The 12,424-nt window shown below is 42.0% G+C and overlaps 1 protein-coding gene across 1 annotated transcript in view; it reads left to right on the top strand.

Annotated features, from left to right (window-relative positions):
* The window catches only part of KSR1 (kinase suppressor of ras 1), a 138,005-nt gene that overhangs the window by 106,116 nt on the left and 19,465 nt on the right, over positions 1–12,424 (top strand). The window contains exons 6-12 of the mRNA XM_088152570.1: positions 3,603–3,663; positions 5,219–5,302; positions 7,364–7,425; positions 7,572–7,678; positions 8,040–8,208; positions 10,333–10,387; positions 11,740–11,791. Coding sequence (XP_088008696.1) covers positions 3,603–3,663; positions 5,219–5,302; positions 7,364–7,425; positions 7,572–7,678; positions 8,040–8,208; positions 10,333–10,387; positions 11,740–11,791 — 590 coding nt within the window. The remainder of the gene's footprint in view (positions 1–3,602; positions 3,664–5,218; positions 5,303–7,363; positions 7,426–7,571; positions 7,679–8,039; positions 8,209–10,332; positions 10,388–11,739; positions 11,792–12,424) is intronic.

Raw genomic sequence — 12,424 nt, 5'->3', positions numbered from 1 at the left:
TCTTAATTTGTTTGTCTGAATTATTCTTGGATTCTTAAACAGCCTGGCACGGAGTATGGGGTTGGACCTACAGTATATAGACCCTATAATTCTATAATTACAGTGAGAAACTCATGCAGAGAGACCTTTCTCAGTGCTGTTCCCTAAGTGGGTTTTAACTAGTGGTATCTGAGTCTGAACTGTTGGAAGACCTAAAAGACCAGGTTAAGAACAGATCGTCATGGAGAAAATCTATGCGGTCAGTCAATTGACACCAACTTGATGGTACATAATCAGTCGATTGATTGATTGATTGATTGATTGATTGATCTGGGAATGAACCTGGGAAGAGCTTCTGATGGGGAACCAATATTCTGGTAGTGAATGTTGACATTCCTAGAGAAGCCTGCTGGTTTCAGGAGTGGTTATATATCTTCACTTGCCTATGGTATAGCCTGAAACGAGGGAAGTATTCTGGTTCTATTGAAATCAGAGGAATCACTTCTGCATTTTCATTTCTGCAAGTGTATCAGTATATACGCATCCACCACAAATCAGATTTCTCTTTTACCTTTTTGAGTGATGCAGGGCTTCCTTTTAGACTAAACATAAGTGATCAAAGGGTGACTTTAGGAATTCCTGTTCCGGACTTTAGGGTTTTGCCCTCATTTGGAAATACAGGTAGTCCCTGCTTAATGACCATTCGTTCAGCGCCCATTCGAAGTTACAATGGTGCTAAAAAGGTGACTTATGACTGGTGCCCAAAGTTATGACTGTTGCAGCACCCTCATGGTCACGCGATCGTGATCCGGGCACTTGGCAACCAGCTCGCCCTTATGATGATTGCAACATCCCAGGGTAACATGATCACCATTTGCGACCTTCCCAGCTGGCTTCCGGCAAGCAAAATCAATCAGTGTGATTAACTAACAACTGTGGTGATTTGCTTAACGATGCCACCAAAAAAGTTATAAAATTAGGCCTGGTCACATGATGATTTGCTTAGCGACCGCATTGCTTAATAATCTAAATTCTGGTCCCAATTGTCATTAAGCGAGGACTACCTGTATGACAACCTTGCTTTGCCCAGAGTCCACTACTTGATTTGCTCAAGTGTCAGTGCTGTTCTGCAGGGATCACAGAAACAATCAGGAGGATCCCCTGGAAATCATGTAGTCCCACCCTTTGCTTCAAGTAGCACCTGTCACAGGTGGCTTCCCAGCCTCTGTTTAAATTTGACCAGTGAAAGAAAACCTACCATCTGCCACAGTGATGTTTTCTTCTGCTGAATGGCTTGCAAGAAGGTTTCCTAATGAGCTAGTCTGAAATTCATTTCTATCCACTTTTGTGTGGTGAAGGATGATTCTGTAGATACTCACCTGGAAGTTACCCCTGTTGAACCCAGGAGGATTTCTTTAAGGACTTGCCACATTTTTACATGCTGGGTATATACATAATATTTGTGCATGTGGGGGTGTGGGTGTCTTTGTATATGAACAAAGTCTTATATTATCACCTAATCTCTTGCAGTCCTTTCCGTGAGATCTCACATGAGTAACACCAAGATCTCATGAGATTTTGGCTGCTTTTTAAATGTAATTATTACGTTAGGGTAAATGTAATATTTCCTGTTAGGGATTTTGGACACTGTTATGGTAGGAACCTGAGCATCTGCATACCTGTGGATTCTGAATAATTTCTTAGTATGGATATCAAACCCTGCACCAAATCGAAGATAAATCTAGAGAGCTTTCCAAAACCTTGCAGTCCATCTATAGGGCATTGCAGACTTCAAACATTTTCTTCCAAGATGAAGCCTTTTCTTATTATTCCACTCACAAATTTCCCATGAATTCTCTTTCCTCAGCTTGGTTGTGCTGGCTATAAAATGAAAAGGGAGACCTACAAAAAAGTAGATTGGAAAGTAGAAAGATTGGCTCTGAAAGTTGTCTGTAGCCAGAGGAGAAGCAAAGCCTGGAGGCCCTGGATAGTATTCTTACTTCCTCAGAGGAAAAGTGATTGTGTTCCTGTTTTTATTTTTATATTTTATATTTTATTTTATTAAATTCTAAGGTGACCTCTGGTTGCTTCTGCTTCTGGAAAGGCTTGCTTGTTATTTGAACAATCTCATGGATTGACAGAAAATGAGCTAGCCACGCTCACATTCCCAGCAACTGACTAGGCTGGCATTCCCCTCCACTACTGTTGGGAAAACAATAAATAGTGTGGTTTTTTTTTAAAGTAATTTAAAAGTGTATTGCTTAAGTGGCATTGAGAAATGAGCATTTGGTGCCACCTAGAGTTGGGAAGGGAAAATAAACCCTGCTAGAAGCTTTATATGGATTACAAATGCTTTGGGCAAAAATGGCAGCCAACCCCTTTTTGTTGAGTACAGTAGGTTAGAGCCAAAAGCAAAAACCACTGTATGTTGGCCATGCTTACTGAGAATTCTGGGAGCTGATGTGTTGGGACTCCAATTCCCAGAATTCCACAGCCCATGAGCATTGGCTATCTCTAGCTAGAATTCTGGGAGTGGTTATCCTCAGACTCCAACCCCCAGAATTCCCCAGCTAGTATAGGTCTGGGCCATGTTGACTGGGACTTCTGGGACTTCAAGCCCTAAGACTTCTATTTTGGACCTTCCTGATATTTTTGTTTGTTCGTTTAGCCCCCAAAAGATTTGGAAATCTGAAATTATGAATAACATGTTGCACCCCTTACTTCTGTCTTCCAGACCCTGGTGATTTAGGTGTCCATGAGAGAAATGATCCCCTTTTTGCTTTAGATGAGCCTCCCACTGGCTTACATCTACCTGTTGGAAGTTTACATTTTTTAGAACATTCTTTTTATATTTGTTCACACAAGGGAATATGGAGCACCTTGACGGTTCCTTCAAGCTCAAGATTTTAGCTGCCTCCCCACTGGGATTATTTTTAGGCACCTAAATCTGCATCTAATAATTGCCTGTTGGAGTGGAGATGGAGGGTTTAGGGACATGCCAGCCTAAATAGTTGATTTCTGGAATGAGAACTCCAGGAACAGCATGGTCTTGAATATATACCCTCCATATGATCTGGGCAACTAGCCCAGCGTTCAGATTTCTTTTAAGATCACATTCATTGTTCACTTTTAGTGCTGCAAATGGTACCCAGCAAGGTATTCCCCCCCCCCCCACGGAATGGGCTGGGGGAATGGTCTGTGTTTTCTGCAGAGAGTGTTCCTACCAGCATTCCTTTTGCAGGGTAGAAAACTCCCCTTGTTTGTACTTTTTGGAGCATGAAGGTGGTTAAGGACAAACTGGGACTCTAAACCTTGCAGAGGATTAAGGCACCCACTTCACCGCTTAAAACCTCCAGCTCCTTTTCCCCCAGAGGATCCTGTCCCCATCCTCTTCTGGAGTACAGCTTTTGATGTGCTGTGCAAAGCTAGGTGTGAGCCTCGGGGTGATAAAAACGGCGCTCCCAGGGTAGAAAGTTAGTTGATTCACATACAGTACCAGAAAGTCCAAGTGAACCACCTAAAGTCGCCTCATTTGTTTCAATCTCAATGGCCCTCTGACTTGAAAAAGTCAAAGTCATTCACATCAACTAATAGGTTGACTTTTTAAAATCTTATTTTCCTAGATTTCCCCCAGGGATCTCCACAAACGGTACGAAGAGATATCGGTTTGTCTGTAACACACAGGTAAGTATTTCAGAAGGTTGATCAGAGCGCAAGTCCGATCAGCCTCAGTGAAGGGTTGATTTGGATTTCCTGCAAGCCCTTGGATGACCTGGCTGGGGCTGGAATAATTTCCCCAGTTCAGTTACTGTTGAATGAGGTGGGAGGAGGAGAAGAGTTTGAATTAATAAGAGCCCCTTAAGAAAACCGACCTGTACAAGCATCGTCGTCTTAGAGACAGACTCCATAGATTTGGCTATGATTTTCATCAAGCCTAGCCAAAGACATCTAGAGGACACCCGCTCACTAATTAGGCTGGGGGGGAGGAATGGGGGGTTAGTCAACCCAGATAGATGCTATATTTCAAAACCCATCAGCCAAAGCTTGTATGGGGAATTGTCTGGAATTGTGAGATTGATAGTCCAACATATGAGATGGTCAGCAAGTTGCCTCTCCTGTTCTAAGCAAAGCTTTAGATGCTTTCTACCAAACCTAAGTATACAGATTCAGGGACTTTGAAGTAGTTGCAAAGGATTCTGGTCTTCTTTTTTTTCTTTTTTCTTTTTTGCAATTTGGATTTAGTGGTACTTACACTGGGGTTCCTTTCAAAAAGAGGACTCCTCATACATTCTGCATTTCACAGTTACTCTTTCCTTGTTTAATGGGTCTTTTTTGTTAAGTCTCTGCCTCTAGCAACAACCACAAAAGCAATGGTGGAGAAAACTTGGCAGGGTTGCCAATGGAGGAATTTCCATTTAGAACCTCTATGACAGTGTTCCTCAACCTTGGCAACTGGAAGATGGGTGGACGTCAACTCACAGAATTCTGGGAGTTGAAGTCCACAATCTTCAAGAATTCTGGGAGTTGAAGTCCATAATCTTCAAGCTGCCAAGGTTGGGAAACACTGCTCTGTAAGAACCTGTGAAATAAGGCAGGGTGATGCTAAGGTAAAGTCTCATCTAGAAGACCTGCTTATTGGGAGTTTTCAGGTGTGTTGTGACAGTTTCAGATACAGTTGTCCTCTGCTTGGAATACTCCCATCCTTTACCACTTTGGTTTTCTTTCTAAGGAAAGGGGGGTGGGGGTGGGACTGGATAACAGCTTTGGTTGGTTAGTTTGGCATTAAAAATCCTACCTGAAAGCACCCAGTATAAGAATATGGAGATGCATCCCTGAAAACTTTGCAACATTACAGAGGATCCTGGGTGGTTTGTTCAGTTTGCATACAAAGATGGTTATATCAGTAACAGGATACATGCCCAAACTTAACTACTATACAGCATTTGGTTGTTGATCATGAACACTCTAATATCCAACGTGGTAGATTTGACTTTGATTCTATAACATCCACAGAGCTATAATTTCTAGTGGTCTTTTTCTTTCCCTTCTCTGCCTACTACTCTAAAATATTAGGTCTTCTGCAGGGAAGGCATGGAGCCAAAGCATTCCCCAGGGAATTTAGCCACACAACATTTTGACAAGTGACCTCGTAGCTTGATTGTATACCTTTCACCAATGATACTGTTTTCTTTAATACAATGTCTTCTTTTATACCTGCGTTCTGTTTCGTCTCATTCAGGTTTTCTACCAAATCCTGGCTCTCTCAGGTGTGCCAAGTGTGTCAAAAAAGCATGATGTTTGGAGTAAAATGTAAACACTGCAGGTAAGCAAGTGATAATGGCATTCCCCTTTTGGTTAAAAGTTATAGTCTATAAAAATATAGCAAGCAAATAGAGAATGCTAGCAGAGATTTGCCTGGGGAGTTCAACAGAAAGAAAGGAGGAAAATGACTAAAGAACCTGCATATTCTGAAATATTGCACACTCAGCTGTAGAGCAGAAAAGGTCATCCCCTGAATAGCTGTTGATTACAAAGGCTGTGGTGTAAAAACTGCTGATTGCCCACTATGAGTGATTAAATGACTACTTCCTGCTGAGTAAGCAAAGATTGTAAGAGGAATATAAGGCAGCAGGTTCCAAAGATCACTCACATGTTGAGTGAGCAAGTGAATGGGAGTTTTGGGGGGAATCCCAAAATTTTCCTTCTTAAGTCAAGAGTTTGTATTTTGCTAAGTGAGAGCCTGGAAAGAGAATAAGAAATAAAAGCTTTTTTTTTTTTTTAACTAAAAATGCCTTGAATAGAAAAAGTGATGGACTGGAGTCTGTAATTGTAACCAACAGTGTTTATGGCATGTTTGACATTCTGCCTGAGAACAGTCAGAAGTGAATGAGTCACTGAATGACCACAATGATTTATCAGTTCAAAGAAAGAAGTCTCTGCTATAGAAAATGGCTGTGAAGCACCTTAAGGAAAATGGTCAAACAGGGAATAAGATCCCTGGATGAGAATAACAACTAGAAGCAAGAGGTGCAGAAGATACTCTGTGCTGCTGTGGAACTCAGAAAAGTCTCTGAGCATTCAAGGGAAGAAGAAGAGAAATTCAAAATAGGAATATAGGAGGGTTGATTCCTAAAGGGTGGAGAGGATGCAGTTGTACCCTACAAGAAGTCAAAGAGAAGAGTCATTGTAGTTGTGATACTATGAGGAATTGAAACGAAGATATACTGACTGGACCCACCCACTCATGAAGAATGCTATCTGCAAGAAGAAAGAATCCAGGTATATGCAGAACAACATCCAAGATATATCAAGTCCACTGACAAGTATTCCTGTGAAGGATGGTTGGATGAAGGCCGTGCTCGGGAGATAAGCATTCCCTTAGCCCCCAACAGGAGCGTGGGAAGTTTAAGAAGATGAGACTGGCACCACCCTAAGAAACTCACAGTGTTTTGGCTTGCTGGCTTGGGAAGTTAGATTCAGTCTGGAGAGATTCTGTCTTGAGGTGGAAGCTAATAAACCCAACAGAACTGTATCTGTACTATCTCGTGGAGTTCTTTGGGCTGAACCTGACAATTCCCCACATATGGAGATAAATGATACTGCGAAGAACAGCTACAACTGTATCACCATGGTCTTTGAAAAACTTAGAAGTGCAAGACCTTGTCTAGATAGCATTCTCAACCATCCTTCCAGTCCAGGGGAAAAAAAGAATATTGCAAATCAACAATTGGCCATACAGTGGTTGTCAATATGGATTCTCTAGATCAGTGTTTCTCAACCTTGGCAACTTTAAGCTCTGTGGACTTCAACTCCCAGAATTCCCCAGCCAGCAAAGCTGGCTGAGGAATTCTGGGAGTTGAAGTCCACAGAGCTTAAAGTCGCCAAGGTTGAGAAACACTGCTCTAGATGATGGACTGTTGGGGATGGGTTGCCCTTCACAGAATTGGTGCCTTATTGGGAAATTGGCTTGGATGAATTACTGGAGAGATTGCAAGTAGGGCAAATCAGAGGTTTCATGGAATAGAGCTGTTGCAGTAGGACTCTAGAGCATTTTGGAAGTAAAACCAGAACATTAGGAAGTTAGATTAGTTTTTCTCAACCTCAGCAACTTTACAACATGATGTGTGGACTTCAACTTCCAGAATTCCCCAGCCAGCATGAGGTTGGCTAAAGTTAAGAAAGACTGAATTAGATTATGATGCTAGGTTTTCCCTGGCTTCAAAAAAAAAAAAAAAAATCCAGCATGATGTAATGATTAGGATGCTGGCTTAGGGCCACATAAACCAGCATTCATTTCCATTAAGTGACAAAGCAGTGAGCCTGTTCTGCAATCTGTCTACAATTTATCTTAGCCTGTGCCTCATACGTCTTCTCCCTTTTGCAGATTAAAATGTCATAACAAGTGCACCAAAGAAGCCCCTCCCTGTAGAATATCTTTCTTACCCAGTAAGTGCTTCCTTTTCTGGTTCTTTTTTAACTTTCCTTCCTCTTACCAAATTACTTGCTGTTTTTGTCCAATGTTGCTGTTGTGTCTTTAAGAAGGCTAAGTAACATGCGGTGGTCTCCATCTTCTCTCCTCTCTGCTTCAATAGTACCACGATTAAGGAGAACAGAGAGCGTCCCTTCTGATATCAATAATCCAGTGGACCGGCCTTCAGAACCGCAGTTTGGGACTCTCCCAAAAGCCCAAGCCAAAAAGGTATTGCATTTTGCAAACAGCCATGCTGGGTCAGGCCAAAGTTATAACTGTTTCCAGCTGGGTTCCCACATGGTGTTTAGCGACTACGTTCTAGTGAAATCTGTGCTGCTGAAAACCAGTAACTAGATGCCAGATTTTAGCCCTGTAATCTATAGGGAATGCAATCTTGGGATGAAAAAGGCTGCAAGTGGCTTGTGAGTGGCACATCCTGGCTTTAAGGGGTTGGCCAGACTTAGCCAGTTATGGCTTGTCAGTCAGAGTCTTAAAAGGCTACAGGAGGGAAGCCAAGAATGAGGGTTCCTCCCGTCTCCTCAAAAGCGGCTTATTTCCAAGAATTCTGTGTTGCTTTCACCTCTCGCAGGACCACCCCACAGCAATTAACCACCTCGACTCAAGCAGCAATCCGTCTTCCACCACCTCTTCCACACCGTCTTCTCCAGCCCCCTTCCAATCTTCCAACCCCCCCAGCGCGACGCCTCCCCCAAACCCGTCTCCTGTGGGCCAGCGAGACAGTCGGTTCAACTTCCCAGGTAGGTTGGTTTCGGAAGAGCTAAAACCCAGGTTTGCCAAAGGCCTTCTGGGTAGACTGCCCAATCAAATAACAAAAAATTAGTCAAGTTAACCTATTTGTCTTAATATGCTTTTTCTTTTGCTTGGCAACTTGCTTTAATTTATTTTATCAGTCACCCAGTAACAAAAGTTGTCTGGGTGATGTTCAGATGAAAACAATAAACTCAACTCACTTTCATCTTGATAGTAGGAATGATCCACCCCGAGCTTACTTGTGCCCAAAAGCACCTAGGACAGTTCAAACCAAAACAACTTAGCCTGGTGATATTTGTAATGTAATTAAAAATCCTGCCACACCTATGTTTCTGTCTTTGCCGGCATTTTGGCGTTGGGTCTCTAGCAGACCACTCAAAAAGCAAATCTGCTCTGCTCCCCTCCCCTCCCCTCCCCTCCCCAGAAAACTTGCGCACTTCCAAAATATTCTTAGGCTGAAAGGTTTGTGGAATAGAACAGTGTTTGTATATTCCTGGCAGGGATCTGTTCATCAAAGCTTCTGTTGTAATACATTTCTTGTTCCATACATTCTATGCGAGTTTGTGTTTGCTAAAACAGACTGAAGTTGCTCCCTCTCTGTAAAAAGCAAACATTGTTATGTACTGTAGGCATTTCTTTAAAATAAAAAACAAAAAAAAACCCTCTCATGGCCCTATCTGTAAACTTAAAATCCATCTCACCGTAAGTAGGTTTATCAAAAGTGTAAATTCAAGATAATGATTGCTAGCATGTCCTTTCATTCAGCTAAGAGGCTAAGGAAATGTTTTGGTTGTTTGGTGAATGTTGCTGAGTAGACTGGCAGTGGGTGGCAGGAAAGGAGGGGAAAGGAACTCTTGGTCTGTGAATTAAGGTAACATAACCCAGGTCCGTTTCTCCAGTACAGAAAGCATTTTTCTGCCTCTTCTGAATCTCAAAAGAAATAAAGCATTTTCCAGCCTGGCTGCATGTCCCTTTAACTGCCTGCACTCAGAAGCATTCTCACTGGTTGCTTGTTTACAGTTTACTAACTCTGAACTGGTATTAATTTACTGCATATATGTGTATATATATATATATATACACACACACAATAATTGCCTCACATGCTAACTTCTGTCACCTTTTATTTTGTCTTTCTCTGTCCCTTTTTTTCTCTTTTTTTTTCTGCCTAAACAAAACCAAACTAAACAGCTGCTCATTACATTCAGCATAGACAACAGTTTATCTTTCCAGGTAAGTTTACCTTCTAACACGTAGCTGCTGAAACATCAGTTGCTCAAGTGTCACTTTGTCCTCCCCAGGCTCCCTTCTTGTAAGCACAGAGAGAGAGAGAGAGAGAGAAGGGACTTTTCTTCTGCACGTTGCACTCAAACTGCATTCCTGCTTACTGAAAACACGTAGTTCATTTTTCTTGTTACCTTGTGTTGCTTAAATTCCTGTTATTTTATAATATTGGAAGTTGTATAGCTTTGTATTATTGCGACTTAATGAGGTATGTTTCTTGTTTGCCCTTTCTCTGCACAAATCAATTCAATGTATTCGCTCCTTTTATGAACAACATCCATAAAAGTAGTGCTGATGCCAGAATCAGTTGCATCCACAGGGAGGGGTCTCAAAGGCAAGATGGCAGATGTGATGTCATAACACCTTTTGTATAGACAGGGTTTGCATCACAATGACACCGCCATCTTGCCTTTTTTGACCCTTCCCCCCTCCCCCTGTGGATGCCACTGATCAAGATCGGCAGTCTTTCAGATTGAAAGCCATAGCTTTGATGCAGTAGAGGAAATCCCATTTTGGAAAGCTCCTACATGTGAAAACAAACTATTAAATCCAGCATTGCTTGTAGAAAGCTAGCACTTCAGGGAGAGTGATTACAGCCTAGTTTTCTACTTGCAGATAGGAATTTATAGAGGGTGTGTGATCCTCCAACTTAAAGTAGTCCGGCCTCAGGTGAGCTTTACCCTGTGGCTTTGTCAGGTATACATTTTGTCTTTTAGTTCTGTGCAGATAAATATTCCTTTGATGAATGTTACAGCGGTTACTAAAAACAGTGAGAACTTGAGGATTGTAAACTTCAGTCTTTTTTCATATATTCCTCTTTCTTGTAGAAATTCCCGGTACTCCACAAATAACGCAGCCTCCTGAAGCTACGGAAAGTACTAAGTAAGTCTGTTCTTGCTTCCAGCATTTCCCTTTACTCTTTAATCATCAGTTCTGTAGCAATGTTTGAAAGAAATGAGAAAACAGAGACCTCTTTTGCAGGAGCAGAAAATGTCTGAAAAGTTGCAAGGTGGGTTGTAGCCCAGTGTTAGTATCATTCTGTTGCTGAAATCAGGGCTTCCGTAAGCGGGGGAACGATGATGCAGAAGCCCTCATTCTGCAGCACTGATGAATAAGGCTTAAACAGGTTTACTAGCTGAGAATAAAAGTTTTTCTTTTGCTGAGAGGGCAGGAAGGGGTGGGGAAGAAAAGTAGCCCTCAGAATAAAAAAAAACCCATGCCTACTGCAACAGAATTGTGTTATACATCCTGTGGGGTGTGTTATACATCTTATTCCACCTTGCCTTTAATGTCCTTCCCTGTAGGAGGTCCTCACAACTGTCAGACTTTCTTCTCTGCAGCCTAGACTGGAAGCAGTTCATCCCAGAAATGAGAATCGGAGAGCCTTGATGACTAGTGCGCTCAATCCTTATTAACTGCATATTCTGTTACTGCAGATTCACCTATTTTTCATCAAACATGGTCTCTACCCAGCCATGTGCAGTAGGGAAAAAAGTCTGAGCGTCTTACCGCACAACTTGACAGAAGTGACATCAAGGGAACCACGTTCTTGTTCTCGCAGTGTTTGTTGTGATAACAAGTCTCCATGTGGTTCTGATAATAGATCACGTGTTCTCATGCTGCAATGGCCGCTTTTTCTGCTTCAGCAGGGGTTTTCAAGAATGTAACCCCTGTGGATAATGAGGATTGAATGTAGTTATTAGAAGGAAAGTTAAGGCCATGACGCAAGAATTCCAGCAAGGACTGTCTTTTCAAATGAGCCCCCTATATACGCAGGCGATGGTAGCAAATGCTTCTCTGTTTCCTGCCACTTTTTCAACATTGAGTTGAGGAAGTTTGATGGTTTTGTAAAGGCCTGTAGCCTGCATCTCTTAATTGTTTTATTAACCGCTGTTCCTTTTATCAGTCTGAGAAATAACTCTCACAACAACAAAACTTTGAGGTTGAGAAGAGTGACTTTGCTAGATTGTGCTGTGAGTTTCGTGGTTGACTGGGGATTTGAACCCAGGTATGGCCAGTTGTGGTTCAGCACTGGAACCACTCTACTGAATTGTCTTCCCAGTTCTGAGCTTCCTTCTCCTATAACTTACCCCCTGCAGCATTATTTTGATAGCAATAGCTAAAATAAATGCTCCTGCAACATGAGTCTGAACAGAGTTGACAGCATGTACATTCAAAGAATAATAATGATCCTGCAATATCAGTTCACTAATTCTCTTTTCTCTTCTCTCCAGCAATGCTGAGGTGCCCCTAGAGGCTGATGGGGTTGAAGAACGGGACACCGAGGTAAATTCCCACTTGCTAGCAGTTGCATGTAAAATAGTATTAACAGCGCTTGCCACTTTAGCAAATGAAGTTAGCAAAGAAGGGGGAGTCATTAGCTTGGTAAGGGTCATCACCCCCTCTATTGCTTGTGTTCCAGAACTAAGTTTTGAAATCAAAATGGCACTGTTCACATTCAAGAGATGGGTTGCAGCAGTTCTGAACGCTGAGAGGAGTTGTTGAATGCTGAGAATAGCCATGGAAAATGGAAGGTTGGAGGAAGGAGGAGGAATGGAGTATCCTAGGAGTAGGCATGGCCATCTAGCTTCTCAGAATAGCAGCATTCCATGCAGTGACATTGTCAGAGATGTTTTGCCCTGTGTTGAAAATTATGCTCTTTCTAAACTCAGGGGCAATATGGAGCTTTTACATCATGCTGTCATGACCCACACATTCTTCCTCCTCTGCCAATTTCTCTCAATCCTTTCTAAAGGCAGTTAAGCTAATTTCAACACCCACTGCTTTTGACAGTGCATTCTATAAAATAAATCATGAATTATAGAAAGAAGCATAATTTGTCTTGCCCATCTCTTAATTGAATGACTTCCTGTTCCAGTGTTAGCAGAGTAGTGGAGAAAACTTTTATTTTTATCTCCA

Source organism: Python bivittatus, unplaced genomic scaffold (genome assembly GCF_059951505.1).
Source record: "Python bivittatus isolate LINGU-HERP-01145 unplaced genomic scaffold, Pbiv_v1 ctg000690_np1212, whole genome shotgun sequence".
NCBI classification, from domain to species: Eukaryota; Metazoa; Chordata; class Lepidosauria; order Squamata; family Pythonidae; genus Python; species Python bivittatus.
This window is presented reverse-complemented; position numbering and strand designations above follow the sequence as displayed.